Source organism: Amblyraja radiata, chromosome 16, assembly GCF_010909765.2.
Source record: "Amblyraja radiata isolate CabotCenter1 chromosome 16, sAmbRad1.1.pri, whole genome shotgun sequence".
Taxonomy (NCBI): domain Eukaryota; kingdom Metazoa; phylum Chordata; class Chondrichthyes; order Rajiformes; family Rajidae; genus Amblyraja; species Amblyraja radiata.
In genome coordinates this window covers 15,377,297-15,403,051 of record NC_045971.1, presented here as the reverse complement: position 1 = coordinate 15,403,051, position 25,755 = coordinate 15,377,297, and the positions used below count along the sequence as shown (strand labels likewise).

The following is a 25,755-nucleotide window of genomic DNA, read 5'->3' as shown; positions in this document are numbered from 1 at the left end:
AAAGAATTGGAGTCTTATTATGGCTCAACCCCAAATTAACATCCAATAAATGGAACCGCAGGTCTGTGATTAGATTGGGTTTGAATAATGGAAGTTTCTTTTACCAATAACTTGGTACCACGGACATACCTGCTTGACAAATGAATGATTGAGTAATGCACTGGCAGAGGGTCTATAAAGAACAAAAAAAAGTGTTAGAGGACTGAAACAAATAGCATCACTTACAGCAGTATTACAGTGGAGGAGCTGCACAGTTACACAGATAAAATGTCCACCGTGGTACAGCTGATTAATGTGCCAATGAGTAATCATCACACCAGGTCAAAATGTTAAGATCATCAGAAACTGAAGCAAAAGTATGCATGCTTTGCCATTCAGCAAGATCACAGCTGGTTTTTGTTACAGTAGTGCTATCGTGCATTAATCCATGTCTCTTGAATGACAGTCAATTTATCAACAAATAGCAGCTACTTTCACCAAGCACGTACCTCTGCTCAGGCTCCCGCTGCAAGCACAACTCCACAAAGTTGTGAAAGAGCCTGGAGAAAGTCCTGTTGTACGGGTGCTGCACTTGTTCCCCATTCGTTGTTCGCATGTCGCAAGCGGCCGAGCTTTCTACGATGCCAGAATCCACCGCTGACTGAGAGTTTGTCATCAGAAGCTCCTCCTCGGGAATCGTTGTGGTGTCCAGCAGGCAAGGCACTGTACCATTCAGCTTCTCCAGCAGCATCTGAAACACAGGCAAAGGCAATCAGAACATCTCTGGCCATCTAAACATCACAAAGAAAGCAAAATGAATTTGGTCATGTTCAGGAAACACTTCAAATAATGCAAGTCATTAAACGTGGCTGGTACTTTGCAGCCAGTGGAGAGAAGGCCAGCATTACAGAAAATATTGGCCACAGCAACTGGACATTCTACTCACGCCAGTTTTCATCATTCTTACTTCCTCAAGGACCACGTTGTTTCTAGCTCTCCAATTATTTCTCCTCTTACTCTCCAATCCTCCCCAGATTCCCTGACAATTAAATTTTCATAAAACTAACTGCGCCCTTTATTTGTTCTTGTTTACAGAAAGGAGGGTGTAGGAATTTGATCAGTTACATCTTTACACGTCACACAAACTGGAAGAAAAGCACCTGATATTCCCCTTGGTAGCATACAACCCAATGGTACCAACTATGAATTCTCCATTTTCATGTATTAACCTCCAGCCCCAGAGGCTATTTCCTCTGCCCCACCATCCAGATGCATACACATTTCTCCCACCACCTGTCACCCTACTCCTTTCACCTTCTTCATGCACATCCCCATCACCGAGCCCCACGTCTCTATTATACCCTTTCCCTTCCCTCCTGTTCCCTTCCGTCCATATAGTTCCCTCTAGTTTTGCATTTCATTCCTCATCTTGTTTCGTTATCTCATTTTGTCTTTTTTTTTTTACATTCAAGCTTTTGTCACTTACTCCACTCATCTCGCCTGTACCCACCTATCACTGCCCGGTTTTGTCCCACTCTATCAAAGTTTCTCCCCCTACTCTAATCTGCCTTAATAAGGTCCCGACGATCTTTTATTTTTCTCTACAAATCCTGCCAGACCGGCTGTATTCCTCCAGCACTCTTTGTTATTTACTCAAGATTCTAGCATCTGCAGTTCCTTGGGTCAACAGTTCAAGTCTGTTTGCTCTACAATAAATGGAAAGTTTCAAAACCTTCATTGTGTCTAAAGTTACATGAAAGTTCAAGGCGTTTTATCGATTGATCCTGAACTTTATCTGATGTGGTTTTTGCATCCAGGTCAGTCGCCCAAATCAAGAAGGGTCACTCCACTCATTACACGGTTCCAGGTCGTACATTATCCCTGACCATTGTACTTCTTATCTTACTGGCAGTCTTTACTGGCAAAGCATCTCAAGCTTCACCAAGGAAACCCACTATTTCAACCCTCAAGTGGCAGATGAAAGAATTTGGAAATGTAACTACAACATCAGCCACTGTTTGGAAGGCACTTTTCAAAATAAAAGCTTGTATATTAGTCAGGAAAGATCTACTTCTCTGGAAACCATTCCGTTGCCATATACCAAGACTATTTTCCTACAAATAATCTAGTTTTCGGTCTCGTGATTATCTGCACTATTTTGCCATTGATTGATCTTAAAACAAGCTTTTTGTCTCTAATCCATTTTTCTTATATCACTTTCTTCACAATACATTCCACCATCCATGTACTGCCAGCAACATTTTGTGCCTACCTTTGATATAAACCAGCATCTGCAGTTTTTTCCTGCACACCATCAGCAACTTCTCCACTGCCCCTCACGACTACCATTGAATTCAGAGATCTTATCCCTGGTTTCACTAACATTTGTTGCAGCATGTATTTTATCCCTTCAATTTATTGGTTTGGAACAACTAAATTACCTTAATATTGTTATCTTCTAATTGTTAACATGTGGAGCATCACAAGATTACAGATTACAAGATTACAGATTACAAGATTACAGGTAAACAAGTCATTCAACACACCACTTTATTCATCCAGATGAAATAGAAAATTCCCCTTGGTGTAGCTTTTAATTACGGAAATTATTTAGGTTCTTGGGTTTCAACTTTTACTCCACTTGTTTCAGTTATTCACCTTCAAACAACTTTGCGTTTCACCAGTTTAAATTTATTTCTCCTTGTTCTGATCATCTTCTAGATTCCTCTCCTCTGTACATTTTATATAATTGTGAAAGACGAAGTGATGTGCTACACTGCCTAATTGGCCACAACACTATTCACAAGCTGCTCTGACATACTCTACAGATTTTGCTGAATACAGGTGTCCTCTGGGTTTCAGCACGGTCCCATTCCTGTGAACTGCTCATAACCTGGACAGTCACAAGTAAGAAATGCGGTCACAAACTGAGTTCCTACGCGGCAGAAGGTGCCTGCAGTCCTGGCAGTCTCGGAAATGCTCGCATGTATGCACGGTCCGTAAAGTCAGTGTCCTGAACCCGGGGAGGACCTGTACATCTTCACCCTTCTGATTGTGTTGATTACTGCTCCACCTGCTGGACATTGAGGAGAGTCTGCTAAAGGCCCAGAGTTGTGTTCTCATGCAGTCTCACTATTTATAGTTTCAATTGCAATATAAAACCACTAATTAAAGTTTAGTTCATCATTTAGACCTTCGCATGGAATTGCAACCATTGGCTTTTTTGTTCTGGACATTGCTTTTTAATCCACTCAACCCATTACGTCCTATCTTATCTAACTGGCAAAGAGCACTCCTCTGTCAGAAAATACCTTGCTTCATTGTATTCAATTAAAAGGGAAGATTGAATTAAACGGAGTGCACACTGATAGTTTGAATAGTTCTCAATCTGTTAATTTAACGATTCTTCAGCTTTTTCCTCGTCTACAGAGCCAGATATTCAGGTTTTACAATTATCACGGGGCAACCAAAGCCAAGGTGGCAAGACCTGCAGTGCAGTTTGTGTTTTGACAGGTTTTCCACAGCACCTATACCTGAGTTCCAGGCATATTTTTGAAGGGGACATGTCCATTAGCCAGCTCACATGCTGTTATTCCCAGGCTGTAAATATCAGATTTGGCATCATAACCCTGTAGATTCTGTAGAAAAACAAAGTCAAAATTGTAAAAGTACTTTAGTTACTATCTGCAAACAACATTAGTAAAGCACTAGAACCCAGTTCCCAAGTGGTTGACGACCAGTTAACATGTGACCAACCCACTGTAAAACAGCAGTACTGACATGCAATTAAAAACCTTAAATTTAGATTTCTGAATGGCATTTACATTAAAGAAACACCAATTTTATATAAGAATGAGGATTTTAGAGATTATCAATTTCTCACCACTTATTCCTCAACCCAAACATGACACAATTATTTCCAACAGTAATCGAGTTGTGCTTTGAAACAAGAGATTAATAAACACTATCTTTCTCGAGTGTTTAAGGATAGTAGTTGCATGGGTACGTTAATACAGACAAGATGAAACTCTATCTTCTCTGACCAGATGGAAAAAAAATCATTTAATTCATTTACAAATCTTTGACATACAAATAACATGAGCAGATCCTGCCTTTGCCGAGTCCAAAGTTTTGAAATGCCTACCTGATAGCTCTAAGTACGATAAACTGACCATAACAAAACCGGACCAGGAGAAGGCTTTACAGCCCCTCAAGAAAGCTCCACCATTGAAAATGATCACAACTGATCCAACTTTCCTCGTCCACTCGCCCACCTACATCCATAACCCACAGTTTCTTTACTGATTAAAAGTCTATCCATCTCAGCTTTGAATACATTCACAAATTCAATCTTTACAGTTTTCCACGGCAAGAGATATCAAAGGCACACAAACCTTACATAGAAGAAATTCTTCATCTCGTTAATTTGAATGAGACTCTACCCTATGGTCCTAGACCATCTCACAAAGGGAGACATTCTTCCATCATATACAAATCTTGCATGTTTCGATAGCCTCTCATTCTCTTGAACCTCATTGAGTGCAGATTCGATCTATTGAACCTTTCCTCTTGAGACAGTCACTCCATAAACAGGATCATTCTTGTGAACCTTGCCTGAACTGCCTCCAGCGATAATACATATTTAAGTAAGGTGACCAGAACTGTACATAATACACTCCTGCCTTGGACAATAGCAAGACGACTACTCTACTTATATATTCCACTACCTTGAAATATAAGCCAGCATTACATTTGCTGCCCTGCTTCATCCTGTGTATGCTGGCTTCACATGCGGGGACCACAAATCTGTTTCTTCCCTCCAAAGCTTAATATCTCCATTTACTTCCATGATTTGGTTATTTATCTTGATTCATTTCTCCTTCCACCCTTCCGAATCTTTCTTCATTGGAATATATTTTTGCTAGGAGTCATGAATTTGCTCCTTACATTTCTCCACTGCTTTTCTGTCGTCTTCTCTGCTAATTTATTTGCCTAATCCATTCGGCAACCCCATCCTCCATTGCTTTGCAATTCCCTTTATTAGGTTTAGAACATAGAACAGTATAGCACAGGAATGGATCCTTCAACCCGCAATGTTTGTGCCAAACATGGTGCCAAGTTAAACTGATCTCATCTGCCTGAACATGATTCACATTCCTCTATTCCTTGCACTTCCATATGCCTGTCTAAAAGCCTCTGAAACGCCACTATCGTATCTGCCTCCACCACCATCGATGGCAATGCGTTCCAGATCCCCATTACTCCCTGTGCCCTGCGCATCTCCATTACACTTTCTCCCCTCTCACCTTATAGCTATGCCCTCCAGTGTCGTACATTTCCACCATGGGGAAAAAGGTTCTGCTTATGCCTCTCAACATTTTATACACTTTCCTACACTGAGCAGTAGCGATTCAAGGTGATGGCTCAGAGCATTTGGGCATTTTGGAATTGTTAACATAATGCTGGCCTTGGCAATAATGCCCATGTCCTTATAGAATTGTGCAGCTCAGAAACTAACCCTTCAGCACACCTTCTCCATACTAATTGTGATGCCTAACTATGCTAATCACATTTGCATACCCTAGGTTTGCCTTTCCAATGCAAACCTGTGCAAATACCTTTTAAACATTCTAAAAGCCCTGTCCCACGGTACGAGTTCATTCCAAGAGCTCTCCCGAGTTTTTAATAAATCAAACTTGTGGTAAGCACAGAGAATGAGCGTAGCGGGTACGTCGGAGCTCGCGGACGTCTCTTAAGTGGCTCGTTGCGCTAACGGCAGGTACTCGGGAAGACTCGCTAACGGCAGGTAAGCACGGGAAGACACGTGAAGATTTTTCCAACATGTTGAAAAATGTCCACGAGAGCCCTGAGTACCGACGAGTGGCCATTACCGTAAATCACCGAGTTCGAATCAGGGCAAACTCGGGAGAGCTCTTTGAATGAATTCGTAACGTGGGACAGGGCTTTAACTGTTTTTGCTTCTACCGTCATCTCTCATTACATTAATACCAACCCCGTGTAGAAAAAAGTTCCCCTCAGAGAGCCTTAGAATTTATCCTCCCTCTCTTTAAACCTGTGACCTCTAGCTCTAGACTCTCCCATCCTGGGAAATGATTCCATCTTTGCCTCTATGCCCCTCATAATTTTATAAACATCTATGTCACCCGTCAGCCACCTACGTTCTAGTAGAAATAAACCTACCCAAGTTCTACTTACAGCCCTCCATTCCATACAACCTCGCGGTGATTTGCTTCTGCACTCTCTCTCTCTCTCTCTCTCTACTACATCCTCCCTGTAGTGTGGCGACCAGACTACTCACAGTACTCCAAATACAGTCACTACTGTTTTGTAAAGCAACAATATCACATACCAACTCTTCTTCTCAATGCCCTGGCCTATGTAGGCAAGAATATCCTATATCTTCTTCATTACCCTATCTACTCATGCCACCACTTTCAGCAAGTTGTGTACTTGCACCCCAGTGTCTCTCAACATTAAGGCCCCTGGCATTTAATGTGGGAAAAAGCAAAATATCCCAGTTTGGTAAGTGAAATGAAAACGGCATATTATCCAAATAGTGAAAGACTTTAGATCTCTGAAGATGATCAGGATGTCCAAGCGAATGATTTACCAAAGGCTAGCTAACAATATTATCAATTGCAAAGGAAATTCAAATCCAAAGTAGGGTGGCTATGCTTTTGTTATATAGGGCATGCAGAGATCTTATCTGGAATGGTAAGTTATCTGATGAGGGAGAAGTGGACAAGCTAGGTTTGCATCTACTATAGTTTAGAACAGCGAAGACTTATTGAAACATACAAGATCCTGAGGGGTTTTGACAGGTTGGATGTGGAGATGATAGTTCTTCAAGTGAGGATCTAAGTCTGTGAGTCCCGTTAAAAAAAAATGGATTACACATTTAACATGAAGAGGCCTTTTCTTCCCCCCTAAGAATTGAGTGACTTTGGAACTCGTTCTCAAAGAGCATGGGAAATTGAATCTTTGAAAGTTTTATAGGCAGTGGTAGGTAGATGTTTACTAAATAAGGGTTCAAAAATTACTATGGGGTGATGGGAAAGCAGAGTTGAGGTTACAATCAGCAGTCATGACACTATTAAGTGGTAGATTAATTCATTTATCATCGTTGAAAACATTAGTGACGCAGTGGTGCTGGTTTCAGACGGACATGGCGATTTCATCGTTCCTTACAATGCTATGTACGACAGTGAGCACAACTTCTTCTGAAGTATGGATGACCGTTGGCTCGCTGGGAGCTCATCCGCACTTTGACAGGTCTTGTTTTTGGTCTTGCTGGGGATCCACAGTCCCTTCCTCACCTGGCAAACCAGGTAGAGTAGGTTTACTTCTTCTCCTAATTAGCATGCGTATGTAGGTGCGGGCTTACCTGCTGCAACAACTCAGGGCTCAGCCATGGTAATATTTTAACACTGTATTTTGGGAAGTCATGGATCACCCGTAGCCGTTGTCCATGGCTGATCATACTGAAAATACTGCGTAGTCCTGATAAATAAACCTGTCCCTCTGATGATATTAGAATGTGACTTGCTTGAACACTCCTGAAAAGAACAAAATAAGTTGATTACTTAACCATGCTGATGATACAGAGACTGGGCAGGCTGGAATGTTTACACCAGTGAAGGTTGAGGGGAGATTTAACAGAGGTGTGCAATTTATTAGAGTTAAAAAGCAGGGATTTAACTAAAAGAGGCTAGAAAAAAAGAACCGGCGACAAGGCAACCAGGTAGGAAGGAACTGCACATGCTGGTTTAATCCAGATACACACAAAAGCTGGAGTAACTCAGAGGGTCAGGCAGCTCTCTGGCTAAAAGGAATACGTGACATTTCAGGTCAAGACACTGCTTTGGACAGAGAGATAGATTCTTGATTAGTACGGGTGTCAGGGGTTATGGGGAGAAGGCAGGAGAATGGGGTTAGGAGGGGGAGATAGGTCAGCCATGATTGAATGGCAGAGTGGGCTTAAATGGGCCAAATGGCCTAATTCTTCTCCTATCACTTATGACCTTATGACTGAGAGTCAAGGGAACAGGAAACAAGAGATAAAGATAAAGTGATATAGAGAGATATAGAACAAATGAATGAAAGATATGCAAATAATAACAATGATCAAGGAAAGGTGGAGCCCACAATGGTCCACTGTTGTCTGATCTTTTATCGGTGGGGGATTCGGTGCACTGCATCTAAGGACAGTGGAAAGTTTAGGGAAGTGTAACTCATTAAGCATGCTCAATGATGAGACAGCTTGATCCTTTGACTTAGTGAATTGAGCCCAATCAACACTTCTTTCCTTGCCAGGTGCCCCTGCTTTGTGCAATGTACGTTGGGGATCTCGTTACACGAAGATGCCACGTGCAAACTTATATTGTTTCTCTGCGCTTTACAGATCCGCAAATGGTGTATTAGGGAATCCCTGCAGTATTCATTGTCACCTCCTACATGCATTTAGTACTTGCACCATGCCACAAGTTCAATTTTATCTGTGGTAACGTTTCACCTCCTTAACAAGCAAGTGTCTACTTCTGCCTTTAAAATATTCCATGATTCTTCTTCTACTGCCCCTAGAGTTCCAAAGATTCACAAAATGAAAAAGCACTACTGTGTATAAAACCCTATTCACAAAGTTTCAAGGGATGCATGATTGGGATTGTAGTCCATATGGAGTACACATCGCCTGAAGGAGGGGGATGAGACTCCTCCTTCAATCACTGCCCTCACTATGTGGCAGCTTAAACATTTACAACCAAATACAGCCAGTCCCAACTCAGCTTTCTCCGGAGATCGTTACCAGCACAGAGTTTGGTCTTCAGCCAATTACTAATATCATTCAATGTGAATCAAATATCTGCATCAGGGAGAAAACACTCCAGTGGCTAGAGACATACTTTCCACAAAGGAAGACGAGTGTGGGTTTCAGCGAACAATCATTCGCACCACTGTGTTCAACGAGTGTAACCACCACTCCTTCCCATTGCTGAGTTTACTGCCATCAACATCCTGGGGAGTCATGATAGGAGAGGGAAGTCACCATTGATTACAGATTCAACTGGACCAAACACCATGGTGACATAGTGACAAGGTGGGAATATAATATACTCTCATCCTGCCTTTCTACAAGCATGGATTAGGGGTGCATTGGAATACTCTGGATGAGTGAAATTCCAATAATATTAAACAATGTGCTGAATAAAGCAGCCCACTCAATTGGTACCTCATCCACCACTGCAGCTGCTGAATATCCCGCGGTCTAGGCATAAGCTTAGGGGCGACCGCGCCTTTGCGGTTGCAGCTCCTAGACTGTGGAACAGCATCCCCTTTCCCATCAGAACTGCCCCCTCCATCGACTCCTTTAAGTCAAGACTAAAAACGTATCTATACTCCCAAGCCTTTCCTGACGTCCACTGAGCGAGGGCTATTTGTATATATGTATGTAGTTTGTTTGTTTATACTATTCTTATATCAAATGTAAAGCACTTTGGCCAACGAGAGTTGTTTTTTAAATGTGCTATATAAATAAATGTGACTTGACTTGACTATTAGCTTCACCACCAGTATTCTCCCAGGTGCAATGTATGTCTTCACAAAATGCTAAATTTACAAATTCATCCAAGCTATTCTAACATCTTCTTAACCTACAATGCCTACAGTCCAGGAGAACAAGGACAGAAGGTGAATGGCTGTATCACCAACTGCATGTTCTCCAAGTCGCATACCATATTGACTTAGAAATATATTGCTGATATATCATTGTTGCTGATAAAAATCCTGGCACTCTCTACACAGCAGTGAGACTAATTCACTACAATGTCATCCTTGCCAGAGGTGTCTGGATATTAATAAAGGTATAAATTACAAAAATAAAATTGACCCCAGAATGCGACTGACTAACATCAACTGAAAAATGAGAGAAAGGGCAAGAACAATTCCAGTGATCAGTCTTACACCAGAAAATAATCTTAAGAATCTACTGGATCCTTGGTAAATGGGACTAGCTTAGATGGAACATTTTGGTCGCCATGGACTAGTTGGGACGAAGGGACTGTTTCCAAACTGAATGATTCTATGACTGGGCTATTGTCAGGTACTTAGAAAATACATATGAATACACCTATGAAGAAAAAAAAAGTTTTTTCTATTAACCCAGAAAATGTATGGGTGATTTGATGAAAGTATAAAACCAAACACCAAGAAACAAACAGTTTCACTCTATTTCATTTTTTTGTATTTTTCAATACCAGTTTTACATAGAATTCAAGTCTGGCTGTGCAATAGTATGTTTAAATGCTGAATCACATAAATACATTTTCAAAAGCAAGGCTCACTCAATTAATTTTGCTTGCAGCCTGAGCCGCTGTACATTACCTGTGCACATATCCCATTCTATGAATATAAACCAAGGCCTTTAGCACCCCTTGCAGGATGTAGGCAATTGTGGGCTCATTCAGACCATCAGTAAAATGGGTGTTCATCAGATCTTTAGCAGAACCTGGTAAGGAGACCACATAACATAATTAACATCTATTTAAAATGGAACGCATCTGTGCACGACAGGTTTGGAAATCTGTCAGAACTAGACTGAAACTAGTGTTTAGACGGGAACAGGAGCATTAGCAAGCAAACTTTGACACAGAATCACCAGAAAATATTAACACATGCGATGAAAAATTTGAAGAGGAGGTTTTCATTTCAAACAATGAAGGGAGGAAATTCTGGTATCTGAAGACCCAACAGTCAGTGATTGTGACTAAATTTGAGGATGTTCAAGGGGCAAATATTATAGGAACAGTTAGAGGATATTATACAGGTAGGAAGGTGAAGCCATAGGAATTTAAAAATAAGAATGGAAAAACAAAACCAAGTGTAAGCACAAGTTGTTGAATGAATGGAACATGCAGCTTGCTGAGTTTGGGATGTACTCGGATTAATGGGAGAGAGAAGATAAGAATATGGTCAGGATGCAAGCCAAAGTCAGGTGATACAGAGGTAGAAACAAGCAGCCTGGTGGCAAACTCATCACAGAGTTACATATGGCCCCAACGTTGCAAGCAGCATGGCAATCAATAACTTTAACATTGCACAATCCACAATTAATGGATTGGAAAGAGCTCAGCAACGTGAAAATGTAATACGAGTTTCAAAGCCACAATAATCTACATGACTGATGTGCCAAACTTACCATAGGCCATGAATGGAGTCACTATCCACACCTCATTGTTGGCAATCAATGTGGCTTTGTATGGTAATATATTGGGGTGGTGAAACAATTTTGATATGTGGAGCTCACCCTAGTGTATGAAAACAGTTAGGTTACCAAATAACATGCTTTAGCAGCTAATGAGTTAACAGAGTAAAAGTATCCACTTAGTGGAGTACTTAACACATCTTTCTCCACTATTCTGTGCATCTGTTCAATGCGCTATTCTATTCTTTCTTTGACAATTTTGTGTTAAAACATTATTCACAGCCAATTAGAGGTTTATAATAATATACTGAACAGAAGGCACAATAGCCAACCATCATTACTCCTAAAGTTCTAATATCCATATAAGGTGCTTCCAACGCGTTTCATTTCTCACTATTAAAAATGTTCTAAATTCAAAACTCTCACCAAATTTGCATCAAACATCACATTTTAATGGGGGTTTTTGGCATGAATTCATGCAGTTTTGGAGAGCCTTTGGATCTATTGGTGTGCAAGAAATGAAAGCTTGCTGGTTGCTCTTCTGGGCTTGTGCTTCTCTGCAAAGCCTAGTCTGTAGCATTTCAATGGGACTATTAGATGGTTAATATGAATACCCATTTAATCTTTCTAAACTATTGAAGAATATAAAGCCAGCAGGAAAGAGCCCACACAGGGAGTATAAAGAACCAAAAGGGGCCATGAAATGTTATTGGCAAGTCGGATTAAAGAAAATCTCAAAACTTTATACATGTACATTAAAAACATGGAGGTAAGTTGAGAGTTGGGAAGGAGTGCCCAATCAAGGACAAAGGAATCAATTTATACTTGGAGTCAGAAGATGTAGGAAAGGCACAAAACCAGTACTTTGTATCTGTATTCACCAAGAAGGACAAGGATATTCATACACTCCTTTTTTAACTTCCCCCTCTCACTTTAAACCTATGACGACTAGTTTAGTCTCCACTACCTTAGGGAAGAGAATGTGGCCATTCACCTTTCCGTAACTAACAGGACCTTACCTGTAATAAAGCAAGCATCTCGTTAGTGCAGTTGTCCAAGTTCATTCTCCGAACAGCCACCTGATGGCCAGTGCGTTTACACCTCCCCAGGGTTACAGTCATGATGTCATCAAACCCTTTACCTGGGCGAGAAAGACAGCTTTTTTTTTTAAATGCCACAATTAAAGCAGAGTCGGTGCGGAATCATCTCAATAGTTGCGGTTCACAACTACATCCACCCAATTTAACGACGGGATTCATTCTGTTTGCACACCCTCCGTTGGCAGATGTTTGCCTCGTACTTCTTGCTCTGGATGACCTTGGGTTAGTTCATCGGTTTCTCAAAAACCAAAGATCAAATATTCATGGCTCCATCCAGAATTTAATTAATTGCACAACATTAGCCCATTCTCCACTGCAGTTATAAGGAAGTTAGAAATAATCAAACTTTGGCTTTACCTGCCTGCATAAGTAGATGTAATCAACTGCATGAAAATACTTTGAGTAGGATTTGTTTTCTGGTGCGTGGATTAAGAGTTCTCCTTTAAACATGATAAACAAATTACTGGGACGTTCATGCAATAGCTTTTTCTGGAATTGTGTTATCATAAATGCCTTTCTAAGTCAATTCCCCACATAATGCTTCACTAAGGAAAGTGCTTTAAGGTATTTGCTTTCAAGACCAACAGTGCTTTAACATAGTGAAAGACATTTTGTACAAAGCTGTTCACTGGCAAGAATACCCGAAAAAGCTCATCTCCTTTTAATTCTGACCTATGCTTTAGTTGTGTTCACTTGCAGATGTTGACATGGGGAAAGAAAATGGGAGAAATATCGTCACATTAAAGCTTTGTTTACATAACAATTCCCTATTTAATAAAATTGGGCAAATTCACCACACATTGCACTGTAACACTGAACATCTCTTCAACGTGTTGAAGTGAGAGATTTAATAACAACAAATCTGTTATTTACTTAAACTTTCCCAAAAAAACGGAAGCAAAAAAAATCCCCCCCCCCAAAAAAAATTCCGAAGCAGCTGTCACTATTTATAACAGAAGGAAGTTAAATTCTGATGGTGAAAGTTCAGTAAAAATATTTACTGTATCACAATAAAATATAGGGAGAATATTGCTTGATCATCATCAATCTCCGGAATTATAGGATCATGGGGAAAAATTGACCTGACCCAATGTGCAAAGATGTCAATGAAGTTGAATGCAATCCTGGTTATTTTTACTCTGAGGAAATTCCATTCTATCATTTTGTTGGTGGTTGGAGACTACTCGGCGTTTAACTGTTCTGGAAGGTCTAAGGACTTATTTCCAATCCAAGGTGAAACCTGTTATCAGAATCTGACTGCATTGCTCTCCTCTGTCTTCTGCCACAAAAGGACTTCAGCATCAACAGTATGGAACCACTATTACCTTTCATTATCCCATCAGTCTATCTTTTCACTATTCCTTCAAAATGCCGGATCAATATTTTTAACTCTCTGCCTGAAAAGATATAATGGAAAAACGTTCTTGCATAAACATGCACACATGTTCACAGACACACACCCACACGCCACACACATTACCTATTGCAGTCAGCAGTTCATAGGAACCACTGTCTGCTGGGTAGTTGTTCATGGTGTCCCAGTTCTGGGGAGGCGCAATATTTTCCGATGAGCGTTCATCTGTCTAAGGGAGAAAATAAATAGATCATCAGTAATGCCACTGACTGGGGAATTCCAGTAAGGTCGGCTTACAGTAATATTCAACTCAACAGGCTAGCTCCAATCCTCTTTAAATTTTGGATAAAATTTAGCAATCTAAGACAAAGTTGTACTATAACATTAAATGATTCAAAATGTAAACAGGTGCAACTGAGAAAGAACGATGAAAGAGCCTGTCTGTAGGCAGTGAGTAACAAAGGCAAACATTTAATAGAATGTAGTATTGAGCAAGGTCATGATGGAAGATGATGCACTGAATAAAGGTATTGAAGAAAGAAGGAACCAAGGGTTTTGGTAAGATCGTTGTTGGTTGACTCTCATGAAAGGACAAGCTTCTTGGATCTAAGGGTCTTCACATTCCTAAAGTTCTCCAGTTTTCCTTTTAATGGCAATAAGTTAATTTATATATTTTAAAAAATTAAGTAGATTTGGTAATTCAATCCTGGCAATAAATACCAGGGCCACCCAGAAGTCCACAGCTGCAAAGCCCTGCACACAATTTCCATTAGATGCATTGCATCCTAGACTTCAGTAGGGCAAGATTTGTGTTGTGCAACTTTTACAGATTATAATCAAATGCAACAGAACGTGCAGATTAAACAAACATTTTCATTGTATATCAGCACACGTAACAATAATAAATCAATACCAATTTATTTTAAATAACCTTCTTTGATTTACCATTTTTTTAACCTCACTTGCTACATTCTCATATCCTCATTACTGCTCATATAAACATTCATTATAGCAGTTGTTTAAGAAAGATTCATTATAGCAGCATGTGAGTGACTTTTAGAAAATCATATTGATGCACTGGGAATGGAGGGATATAGATCATGCACAGACAGAAGGAATTAGTTTCAATTGGCATCATGTTCGGTACAGATATTCTGTTTTGTTTCCATGCTGTACTGCACTGCTCTATGTTCCACGTACAAATTCATCTAATTATGTGGACAGCACTCGCTTTCAAGACTAAAGGGTCATTTGGAGAAGAATCAGTGAATTTGATGGCAGGGATAGTTCAAGTCCAAGCTCAGTGATTTCACATTCCCCTTGTAGGCTATCGGTTCAAGCCACATGCGAGACTCAAACATATAATCTTAGCATTCTTATGGATATGACCGTGTCTGGATAATGAAGGAACTGGAGCGGAGAGCATGAAAGATCAACAAACATAATTGAATAGCAGAGCACGCATAAGCGGCCAGTGTTTTTACTCTTATGTTCTCCCACAGTGCATCACCTTGCTCCCTACCTTACATAAGTAGCTCACACATCCTTTGAGTTTTACCCCTTGAAACCCCTTAAAGCCCATCTATAATAAACTTATTGATTCTCGCAGGCTAAATATTTTGCTAAAAGCTGAGCTATTAGCTAGTTTCTACTCATTATCCATTCTTCATTTTTATTCAAAGAGGGGTGAGGAGGTTAAATTCCTTGCATCAAAGGATCATGCATCATTCTTGTTTGTCCTGCCATGCAGATGATCTGCTACTGGAAGTGGAACCCACTCACTAGGCGAGCAAGCAGACCAGCAAGAATAATGCTTTCCTTTGAGGGAATTTCCTGCTTTTAAGCCTAGCACTCTGCCACACAATATTTCATCACAGAAAAGTAAAAGATTTCCACTAACTATAAAAAAGCTGAAGAATGGGATTAGGCAAACAGCATCCATGCACAGGGGTGCAAAGGAGTCTACAATGGGCTCATTGACCTTAGTCAATGACTCACACTACAGAATAACCAGGCAGAAATTCACAGCAAGGGCGTGGTAGAGCTTAATATCAAGCAGTACAGGAGCACAAGGCGCAACAATGTCATCAGTGCAAGCAGTGTATAATAAACAAGCCTATCAGAGAGCCACTAAAGTGAAATAAAAGAAACTTACTCAAGATATCAGTTTGCACTTAGCGCACTTTTTACAAAGTCCTTCCCACACCACACCCCAAACAAATTCAAGCAAAAATAGCTATTTTTTAAAACAAATACACTTTGGCTCAGATCTCCAGATCAGCCTAATGAAGAGAGTTCCAGCTCGGCACAGAGCCATGAATCTAGTGCTAATAAGGAGTGCAGCACCTAGGAGGCCATATTTTGAAGGAAACATTGAACATAGCCTCCCACCGCAGTTAGAATTTAAAAAAAAATAATCACAGGCAATTGCTTTCACCAGCTAAACATGTACCACCAGATTCAGGGACAGCTTCATCTCTGCTGTTATTACACAATAAATAGTATTCCTGATACAATACCAAATTTTCCAACTTCTGAATATTTACTCTCTCTGTCCATATGGGAGCTGCCATTTTTGCTTGTCATTCAACTGAGATTTTGGCTCTGGTTCCCCCTCCCCTCTCCATTAACACAGCCTGACGACTATTTGCAACACATCACATTTCTTTGTCCCCCTCTAAATGCTCCATTAATAACTCATCTTCATAGCAACGCAGGCCTCAACCTATCACAGATGTAGGGCGGCTGCCTCACAGCACCAGTGACCCAGTGCACCAGAGCTCTGTGTGTAGTTTGCACCAAAGATCTTATAGCGGAGCTATAGGATCTTTGGTTTGCACGTTCACCCTGTGACTGCATGTGTTTCCTCCGGATGCTTTAGTTTCCACCCACATCCCAAAGAAGTGTGGGGTTGTAGGTTAATTGGCCTCTGTAATTTGACCCTGGTGTGTTGGGAGGGGATGCAAAAAGTGAGATCATATAGAATTAGTGTGAACAGTGATTGGTCAGCATGGTCTTGGTGGGCCGAAGGGCCTGTTTCCATGCTGTATCTTTCAACCAATCAATGCCATGTCCCTTTCAACAGTACACCCACCTTCCCTGTTAAAGTCTACTTTTTTTCCGCCTCTTTCCACAGATGCTGCCTGACCTGCTGAGAGTTTCCAGCATTTTCTGTTTGCGTTTCTGATCAGAGATGATTTTAAGAATAAAGAAAATGCAGATCATCAACAGCTTTGGATCGGACAGTACTGGACAATTCCATGGAAATGCTGATCGCTGGACGGTTGCACTTTTCCAGATTTGGGGCCATGCTCTATCCTCTCAGGTTCTGATATGGGTTATTAACTCCTGGCTAGGAACACATCTTTAAAGAAAGGTAATCTTTGTATGAAAAAAAATTAAATGAAATCGCAATCTTAATCCAATAAACTGTAAAGCTTTTGTTGTTTTGTCTGGTTTCTTTTCTATCACATTTAGCCACCTCATCCTGACATGGTGCACTATTCTCAGCTGACAGCGTCTTTGTCTTCGGCTTCCAAGCTGGAGCTCAGAGGTGCAGCAGTGTCACCTGCCAGTTATAATTTTTCTCACTTGGAAATTGTCAAAACTCTTGCAGTTCTGCATCTCAATCAGTAATTCAATGTCTGGCATATGGTTTCGGTGCTGAACTAGTGATTCTAGATGACACATCCAAAAGATTAAATTACCTCAGTAACAGGGGAGTTTAAAGTTAATGTCAATAAAGTCAGATGTCTTAAAAACCTACCTGCAAAGGAAATTGTCTTTTTTGTCTCAAGATTCAAAGTGATATTTACATTTAACTGCACTCTGAAATGGCTCTGCACTCCACTCAGTACAAACGCAATGTAGGACACCGCAATTCAACCAGTAAGGGCAGTTCAGAACACGGTTGTCTGCCACTTTAATTTTCAGTCCCATTTCCACTCTAATCTTTTTGTCTAGCCTCCTACACTGTTATAACAAGGCCCAATGCAATCTTATGGAATTGCAACTCAACTTCTGCCAGACATTTTGCAGCTATCTCAACTCAATATTAAATTCTGTAACTTTAGATAACTTGCTTTTTCTCAGTATCAGAACTGGCTGGTTCTGCCGAGTGTCATCCATTGTTTGTTTTGTCTCCCTGTTTGCACAGCCTGACCTGCCGATATGACCCATCGCTCTGCACTTTGCAACTTTTACATTGCTTTGTTCTAATTGCCCTCATTAACCCGACTAAGTGACCTCATCCATAATCCATCAGATGGCAACCCTAATTTTACCCCATCATGGAATATTTATTTTATCCACCCAACTCTCTAGCAAATTTATACATAATGTGTTTTTTCACTTTCTAAATTCTGACAAAGGGTCTCCATCTTCAAATGCTAACCACTAACCTGCTGAATGCTTCAGCATTTTGTTTTTATTTCAGATCTTCAACATCTGCAGTTTTTTGATTTTCTACAAATCCTAGAAATGTGTAAAAAGGTAGCTGCTGCACAAAAGCACAGCCCACAAGAAGATTCTGAAGCTTAGCATTGTGAAGGATTGAGCCATGAGAGGTCATGAGAGGATTCAGATATACAGCAGAATTTGACAGAGCTCCCTTTCCTTGGGCTTAGGTGCTTAGTTGAGCAACTGCAATCAATTATTTCCCAAATTTCAAAGTGTTTTAGGATTTGTATTATGGATTTAGTACAGCAAAATGAACTGCCCCGGAAACAACATATAACAACAATGGAAATTTGTACAATGGAAAAGGTGTAAATGCAATGACCTATATGGATGATAGCAAGAACCGAGAGATAATAAATCAAAAACTTTTAACCAGCTGGTAAGTTTTTGTTTTTACAGAAAGGCAACTGGTGCAACACGAATACATAAATCTAAAGCAGTTTAAATGGGTAGATGTGGACAAATCTTGCAAAGAGAGCCAAAACTAGACAATCAACCAGTCAGCGTCAAATCCAGAGTTGTGAGAAATTGCAACTTCCTCCAAACAGACTGCCTGAGGTAGAGGAAACTGGATAAGTACAAGGACATCTGGATAGCGTGGGGTGAAAAGGAATGCAAGGAGGGAGGGTCATGGGTTGGGCTGAATGCCCCTTTTTTACACTGTATATAACAAACTTGCCCCATGCAGAAACAAAACCAAAGTTGCTATGAAATGTGAACACCAAAGTAAAATGCTTTGTAGCAAATGTCTGACATGCAGGAGATCAAACCTTATATTTCCTGTAGTCAGAGTCACATACCACACTGCACAAAGATTCACATGCAATCAACACAAGACAGCCTTTTGGTGGAGAGTACTCACCTTCCTGTGATACTCCGCTCGAGGCCGCTCTGAAGCAAAGAAACTAAGTTGATTTTTAATATTAGGGCAAAACAACTAGTAAACAAGACTGGTAAACCTGACCATAGGTGTCATCAATCCAAGTCACTGCCATATGGTGCGAGAATTATAGATCGATGAGAGCTATTAAACTGCCTTTTATCAATAATTATGGTATTTGAAGGATGAGAATTTGGTGTCAGATGATTTAATAATCAAAGTGTCCTTCTCACATAGACATTACAGTCTCCATGTATAAAAAAACGGCATGACCATTACCACAGAATAAATGTGTAAAGATACTATGGAATGCTAAGAGATCAGAGCATAGGTTGCAAATGATAGAAAATAGGAAATACAGCATACATTTAAAACATCACAAAGTTTCCCTCCCATAATGTCGAGACACCATTTAGATAAAACTACTAAAGTGGATTGCCTGCATGACTGCTGCATGCATCCAAAGTAAATCACATCACATGTGGGAAGAGAAAAACTTGCACCATTTTTACGTTGCAACTTGCATCATTTTTACGTTGCAAGAATTGTTTTATGAGGATTCATGAAAGGGAAACAAGAGCACGAGGGAAAAGCCTAGAGTAGCAAGGATAAGGTATATAAGAGATCATTGTTGTAGCCAAGAAAGGGTCTGCTGCAAGTGAGTTGAAGGGTATGGATGATAAACGAATTACTCCAGAGACAAAGACACCGAAAACAGCACAAGAAAAAGGCCAACAATACCCATCCAACCATACATATTTCCTTACCCACAGGTATCAAATCCTCCAGGTGAAGGCAACAAATGAAATTTGCAGCGAGTTTCCAAAATTATGAAATGGGTGCTGGCAACGGATCTCCTTGAATGTTCTTCATGATTTTTTTAAGATCAAACTAATGAGTTCATTTGTACTTTCTTGCCTTATACCCTGCAGTTCAATGTCTACCCAAGCCCTGAAATTACTTAATGACTCCGGACAGAGAGTTCAGGGAGTTCCAAAAGACACACAACAATTCTAACTCATCTCTATCTTTTATCTTGATTGTAAATCAAAAAACTGCAGTTTGTTGATTTTTGAGCAAACCTATAAGTGTTGAATACAGAAAATGCTGGGAAAACACAATAGGTAAGCAGCAGCTGTGGACAGAGACAGTCAACTTTTTAGGTCAATAATCCTTCATGAGAACTGCAAATATGAATTCTGGTTGGTGGGAAAGCTTGGAGACTACACACAAAATCACTTATGGTTGCCCAGTTCACACAGTGCTTTTAAAGTTGTCTACCTGCCATGTAGTGGAAAAAACAATCAGCTCTAGGAATTCAGCCAGTCAAACAGCATTCATGGAGGGAAACAGAAAGTCAAGATTTCGGGTCAACACCCAGTCCAGAGGAAAGGTCATGACCTGAAATGACGTCCATTCGTTTCGCTCCACAGATGCTGCTTGACCTGCCGTTCCTACAGCGAATGGTATTTCGCTCAGGATTCAGCATTCTTAAGATGCTACATAAACAGTCACTGCACAATAGTACACAGATTTGGTGTTAATATATCAGCAAGGATGTCATCCAATGGCAAGGGTGCAGAGAAGATTTATGGACCGAGCTGTCGGAGGAGGTAGTTGAGGCGGGTACTATCACAGTGTTTAAGACACATTTGGATTAGTACATGGATAGGATAGGTTTACAGGGATATGGGCCAAATGCAGACAGATTGGGACTACTGTAAATGGAGCATGTTGGTCGGTATGGACAACTGGGCTGAAGGGCCTGTTTCTACTCCATATGACTCCATATCCAACTAACAGAAAATAGCCACCCAGGATAAATTAGTCATTTTCATAGCATTAGGTTACTCATGGGGAGCCACAGGTGCTAAAGACCATGACACAGGATCAACTGTACTGTATACAAACCCACTGATGATATAAAGGCAGGCGAGTTAGTAAATTGTGAGATGGACACAAAGAGACTGCAGGGTAAAAAAAAAGGTATATTAAATGAGTAAGCAGATGAAAAGCACCGTGGGAAATTATCAGGTTTTCCATTTTGGAATGGAAAAAAAAAGCGTATTATCACTTAAATGGAATGAGACCACAAATATTGCAAAGTGATCTGAGAAATCATGTACATGAAACATGAAGTTAGCATATCGCGACAAATAATTAGGAAGGCTAGTTGCACGTAGTATAAGAGTAGCAACGTTTTAATGCAACTTTACAGCATGGTGGTGAGACCACACCTGGGGTGATGTAGGTAGTTTTGCTTTTAATATTTAAAGAAGGCAGCACAGACATGGTTCACTAGGTCGATGCTCTGGATGAAAAAGGTTATTTACAAAGGAAGTTTGACCAGGTTGCACTGATACTCAATGGCGTTTAGAAGAATTACAAGTAATCCGATTGAAACATAAGATTCTAAGTAGGATTGACGGGATGGATTTAGAGGAGTTGTTTATTTTAATGGGGATATCTGGAACTGGGGGGCAGAGCATAATTTCAGAGTAATGCGAGGCAAAGATCTTAGACTTGTACAGAACAGAAAGTGGTCCTTCAACCCACCAGGTCAGCATCTTTCCAACTTTGCCTATTTAAGGGCAAAAGACAAACTCTGGATGAACTCAACAGGTGAACCAGCAAGCCTTTTTGGGTTTTTTTTGCTCTAGATGTATTGTGTGTTCTCTTTTGTTTCATTAGTGTCTGACCAAGTAGGTGAAGGAAGGAATTTCTTCCCTCACAAGACCATTACAAAATATGAATGAGGTTGGGCCACCTGGCCTCTCAAATCTCCCCTGCTATTCAACATGATCTGCTTTATGCTGGCCTCAGTTCTTCCTCTAGGAGAGCCACACAGCCCTCAAATCCACAATCTTACAAAAATGCACCTTCACCTTTATTTTAATGATAATGCTTAAATTTTCTGGGGTAGAGAATTCCAGATTCACCACCCTTCACAAGACAATAATTCTATTATAAATTAATAGATGGTGTTACTTTAGTACTAGTATCGTAATCCCACAAGATGAAATGAAAGTCTGTATCAAAAGCATATATTTGGAAAATATTAAACAATTACACTTGAAAACTAATATATGAGCACATTATACAGGCCATCCAGGTGTGAGAGTATTTGCTTTGAACTTACTTTGTTAGAAAATGACACACAAAGATTCAAAAGGAATAATTTTGATGAAAAACGTGGGCCAAATTATTTCATTCCTTCATGATCTGAAGCAAGTTGTTTTTCCAAATGTCACTCAACACAACTTGATTTGCCAATGGTGGTGTGAAAAAGCAATTTTGGTACTGAATAAAATGACACGGTGTAGGCCATGAAAACCTTTTTTCGAAGCGCCCTGGACAACCTGTGCTACATACATCTATTATCTGTGACAGACATGGACACGATTGTGCATTTTCCTGTTGAATTTTTAAACTGTGTCACTATCTGATGTGCCATTACATAATCTTGAACCATAAGAAGAAACTCGAGTCATGCTACTCAGGAATATGGAACCATCAATATTATGCAATTGCACATGATTATCAATTCAAAAATTACTACCACATGTACCATAATAACTGGTAATGCAGTTGGGGGAAATTACTTCATCCCTCAGATACTGGTTATCCTATCTGATTTACGTTGGACTATTGCAACGTTTAAGATGCAGTTAGACAGTTACATGGATAGGACAGGTTTGAAGGGATATGGACCAAACACAGGCAGGTTGGACTAGTGTTGCTGGGACATGTTGGCCGGTGTAGGCATGTTTGGCCTGTTTCCACACTGTATCACTTTATGGCTCTACCTTTGCAATTTGTTCCCTGTACAAATGTATTACCCTATGAGCATTAACAAGGCTCCGGGGGGGGGGCGTACGATGGCTGCCTCGCCAACGGCCTGTCTCGTCTTTATCCTTCTTTGTTTTTTTAGTTTGTTGTACAATGTATGTTTTTTTTAATCTTTAGTTTTGTGTTACGTGGGGGGAGGTTGGGGGTGGGGGAAACGTTTTAAAATCTCTTTCCTCGACGGAGATGCGACTTTTTACCGTGTCGTATCTCCGTCCGCACTGCGGCCTAACATCGTGGAACTGGCGGCATCTTGCTGGGACCTCAGAGCTCCAACCGAGGGAGTCTGCGGACTTAACAACGTGGAGCTTGTTTTCCCTGGTCAGCGACCGTCTTCGGGAGCTCCAAGCCGCGGGAGCTTCAACCGACCCGATCGCGGGAGCTTCGATCCCCGGCTGCGGGAGCTTCAATCGCCCCGACCGTGGGAGAAAAGGAGGAAAGAAGATAAAACTTTATTGCCTTCCATCACAGTAGTGAATGGGGGGGGGGAGCCATTGTGGTGGAGGTTTATGTCACATTTTTATGTAGTTGTGTGTCTTGTTGCTTTTTTTGGTATGACTATTGCAAACCAAATTCCGCGTATGTTGCAAAACATACTTGGCTAATAAATTACGATTATGATTATGAAGAACAATCATTACAACATGTTGGCCTTAATTTCTCAGTGATGTTTCCATGGTCAATTCTATGTTCATTACTCCAGTATTGGGCATAAAAATAATCCACACATTTTTTACACTAAATTAAAAAGAAAGTATATTCTGAATCACTTCAATATTAAAATCTATTTATACATTGTACATGTGTACACTACTACATATAGGAAATATATTAAATGTGATTTTTGCATATTTATTTTGTGTGCATATTGTAATTGGTAACTTTAATTTTAACCCCCAATAACATCATTCATGGGATAATTCAACTTTAAAGTTTATTTAATTTACAAGGAGTGAAATAAAACCCAACTACATGAAAAATGAGAACACCATGATTGCCAGCATGATAACCTGAGTGACGATGGGTATAGCAGTCAGTTCAATAATAAAATGAACAATAAAAATTTGAAGCCAAATATGGAAAATGCTGGAAGCTTTCAAAAGTTCAGAGAACTTGCATCCAAAATTTTCTCTTTCAGATCTGATCATCTGGCTAAGAAATTACTGCATTTTCTAGAATTCATCACGACAAACAACTAACGCAATACTCAACCATTCCACAACCATCGCCGAGGGTTCATTTAGATAAGTACTGGGAAGCATCAGCTTCACTGATTGGTATGAGAGCTTTATATAGACACAAATAATTATGTCTTACAGGAGAACCAGGGAAACATATTGCAAATATTGAACAGTAAAGAAAATTAAAAACTACTTAAATCATATGAGTCAAATCAAGAAAGTCAATTTTCTTTTGGCAAGTGGGTTGTGGAAGTAGGGATATCATGCAAAGAATCTCACACAGGTTATTATACAAGTATATAATATTGAGCTAGAGCACTGACAGGCTGAAGGTTACAACACCATTAAAAGTGAAAAGGCACCAGACTTCAAATGGACTTCAGCATAAATAAATTTATTTTGCAACAGTGTCCAATGAAAAAGCAAATGCTAACTATAATCTTAGACTATGTAACATCTGAACCAACTGTCTGAACAGAATCCGATGATATATGGTATCCACATTGATTCCACGTTAAAAATAAATAAAATTAAAATGCATTTGGAGCTCTTTTGGGAAGTTTCAATCTAGACATGTTTAGGTTTGAATATAACCGCAAATATTTTATTTTGATGTCTCGACCTTCCATGAAATACAAACATCGTAGATCTTTGTAACTCATCTGCTTCGGATGATGGTATTTTTGTTGCATTAGCTCATTGACTAATTTAATTATGTGCATTTGATCAGATGTTTCAGGTGTTTCTATGAAACAAACTAGAAGTGTATAAAAAGGGAAATCAACAAATGAACATAATTGCATTCAGAACATCAAAGATATTAAGAAAGAAAGTTACCATGTATACTGTGTTCTCTATGAGCTTCATTGCACCCTATAACAATAAACTAATCTGAATCTGATGTGACCCAGACAGAGAGAACGAGTCAAATTGATCTCTAAAGCCCCTGTCCCACTGTACGAGGTAATTCAAGAGGTCTCCCGAGTTAAAAAAAAAATCAAACTTGTGGTAAGTACGTAGAATGTACTTACCGGGTACGTCGGAGCTTGGAACGTCTCTTAGCGGCTCGTAACACTAAAGGCAGGTGTTCTGGAAACGCGGTAAACTCGTGAAGTTTTTTCAACAGTGTGAAAAATGTCCACGAGAGCCCCGAGTACCTACGAACGGCCATTACCGTAATTCTCCGAGTTCGAATCAGGGGAAACTCGGGAGAATTGAATTACCTCGTACAGTGGGACAGGGGCATTAGATGGGATTCAACAAACCCATACACCAACCTCTATGTCAGTTTTCTGAAATGTAAATTTATGCCTGCCAACATTGGCACAATAACTTACCACCAAATAGTCCCACGTCCTGCAGGCTCTCGACACCTAGCTTTTCAGACACCCACCGCTAGGGCAGCAATTCCAAAAAAAGACATGGTAACAAAAAGAGAACCACCATTAATAGCTTTAATGTACACTTCTGTGATATTTTACAAAGCTTTCATTGTGCTAAAATTAAACAAATTGCAACATCAGAACCAGATGAACAGCATGTAATGCTGAAGAACCCCTGGGGTAGATGAAAAACACCATTGTGAACGACACACTACCACCATGGAGATGCCAAAACCTGCCTCCAGTAAGTGTCACAGAGATGGTGAAGATGAATACCACCCTGCCCACCAGAAATGGCAGAAGGTAATGACTTAACAAATTCCACAACTCGGATCATACAAGGCCACAATGGAGGAG

General features: G+C 40.2%; 1 protein-coding gene across 4 annotated transcripts in view; it reads right to left on the bottom strand.

Moving 5' to 3' along the window:
- Positions 1-25,755, bottom strand: part of strada (STE20 related adaptor alpha) — a 36,576-nt gene that overhangs the window by 2,281 nt on the left and 8,540 nt on the right. For 2 of the 4 annotated variants that reach the window (XM_033035186.1, XM_033035187.1), the window contains exons 3-12: positions 25,354-25,411; positions 18,972-19,000; positions 13,778-13,880; positions 12,217-12,338; positions 11,192-11,300; positions 10,378-10,501; positions 7,385-7,556; positions 3,513-3,617; positions 489-730; positions 130-172 (exon numbers count right to left, since the gene is read on the bottom strand). In XM_033035186.1, coding sequence (XP_032891077.1) covers positions 130-172; positions 489-730; positions 3,513-3,617; positions 7,385-7,556; positions 10,378-10,501; positions 11,192-11,300; positions 12,217-12,338; positions 13,778-13,880; positions 18,972-19,000; positions 25,354-25,411 — 1,107 coding nt within the window. The remainder of the gene's footprint in view (positions 1-129; positions 173-488; positions 731-3,512; positions 3,618-7,384; positions 7,557-10,377; positions 10,502-11,191; positions 11,301-12,216; positions 12,339-13,777; positions 13,881-18,971; positions 19,001-25,353; positions 25,412-25,755) is intronic. The other 2 variants (XM_033035188.1, XM_033035189.1) reach the window with 1 other exon arrangement.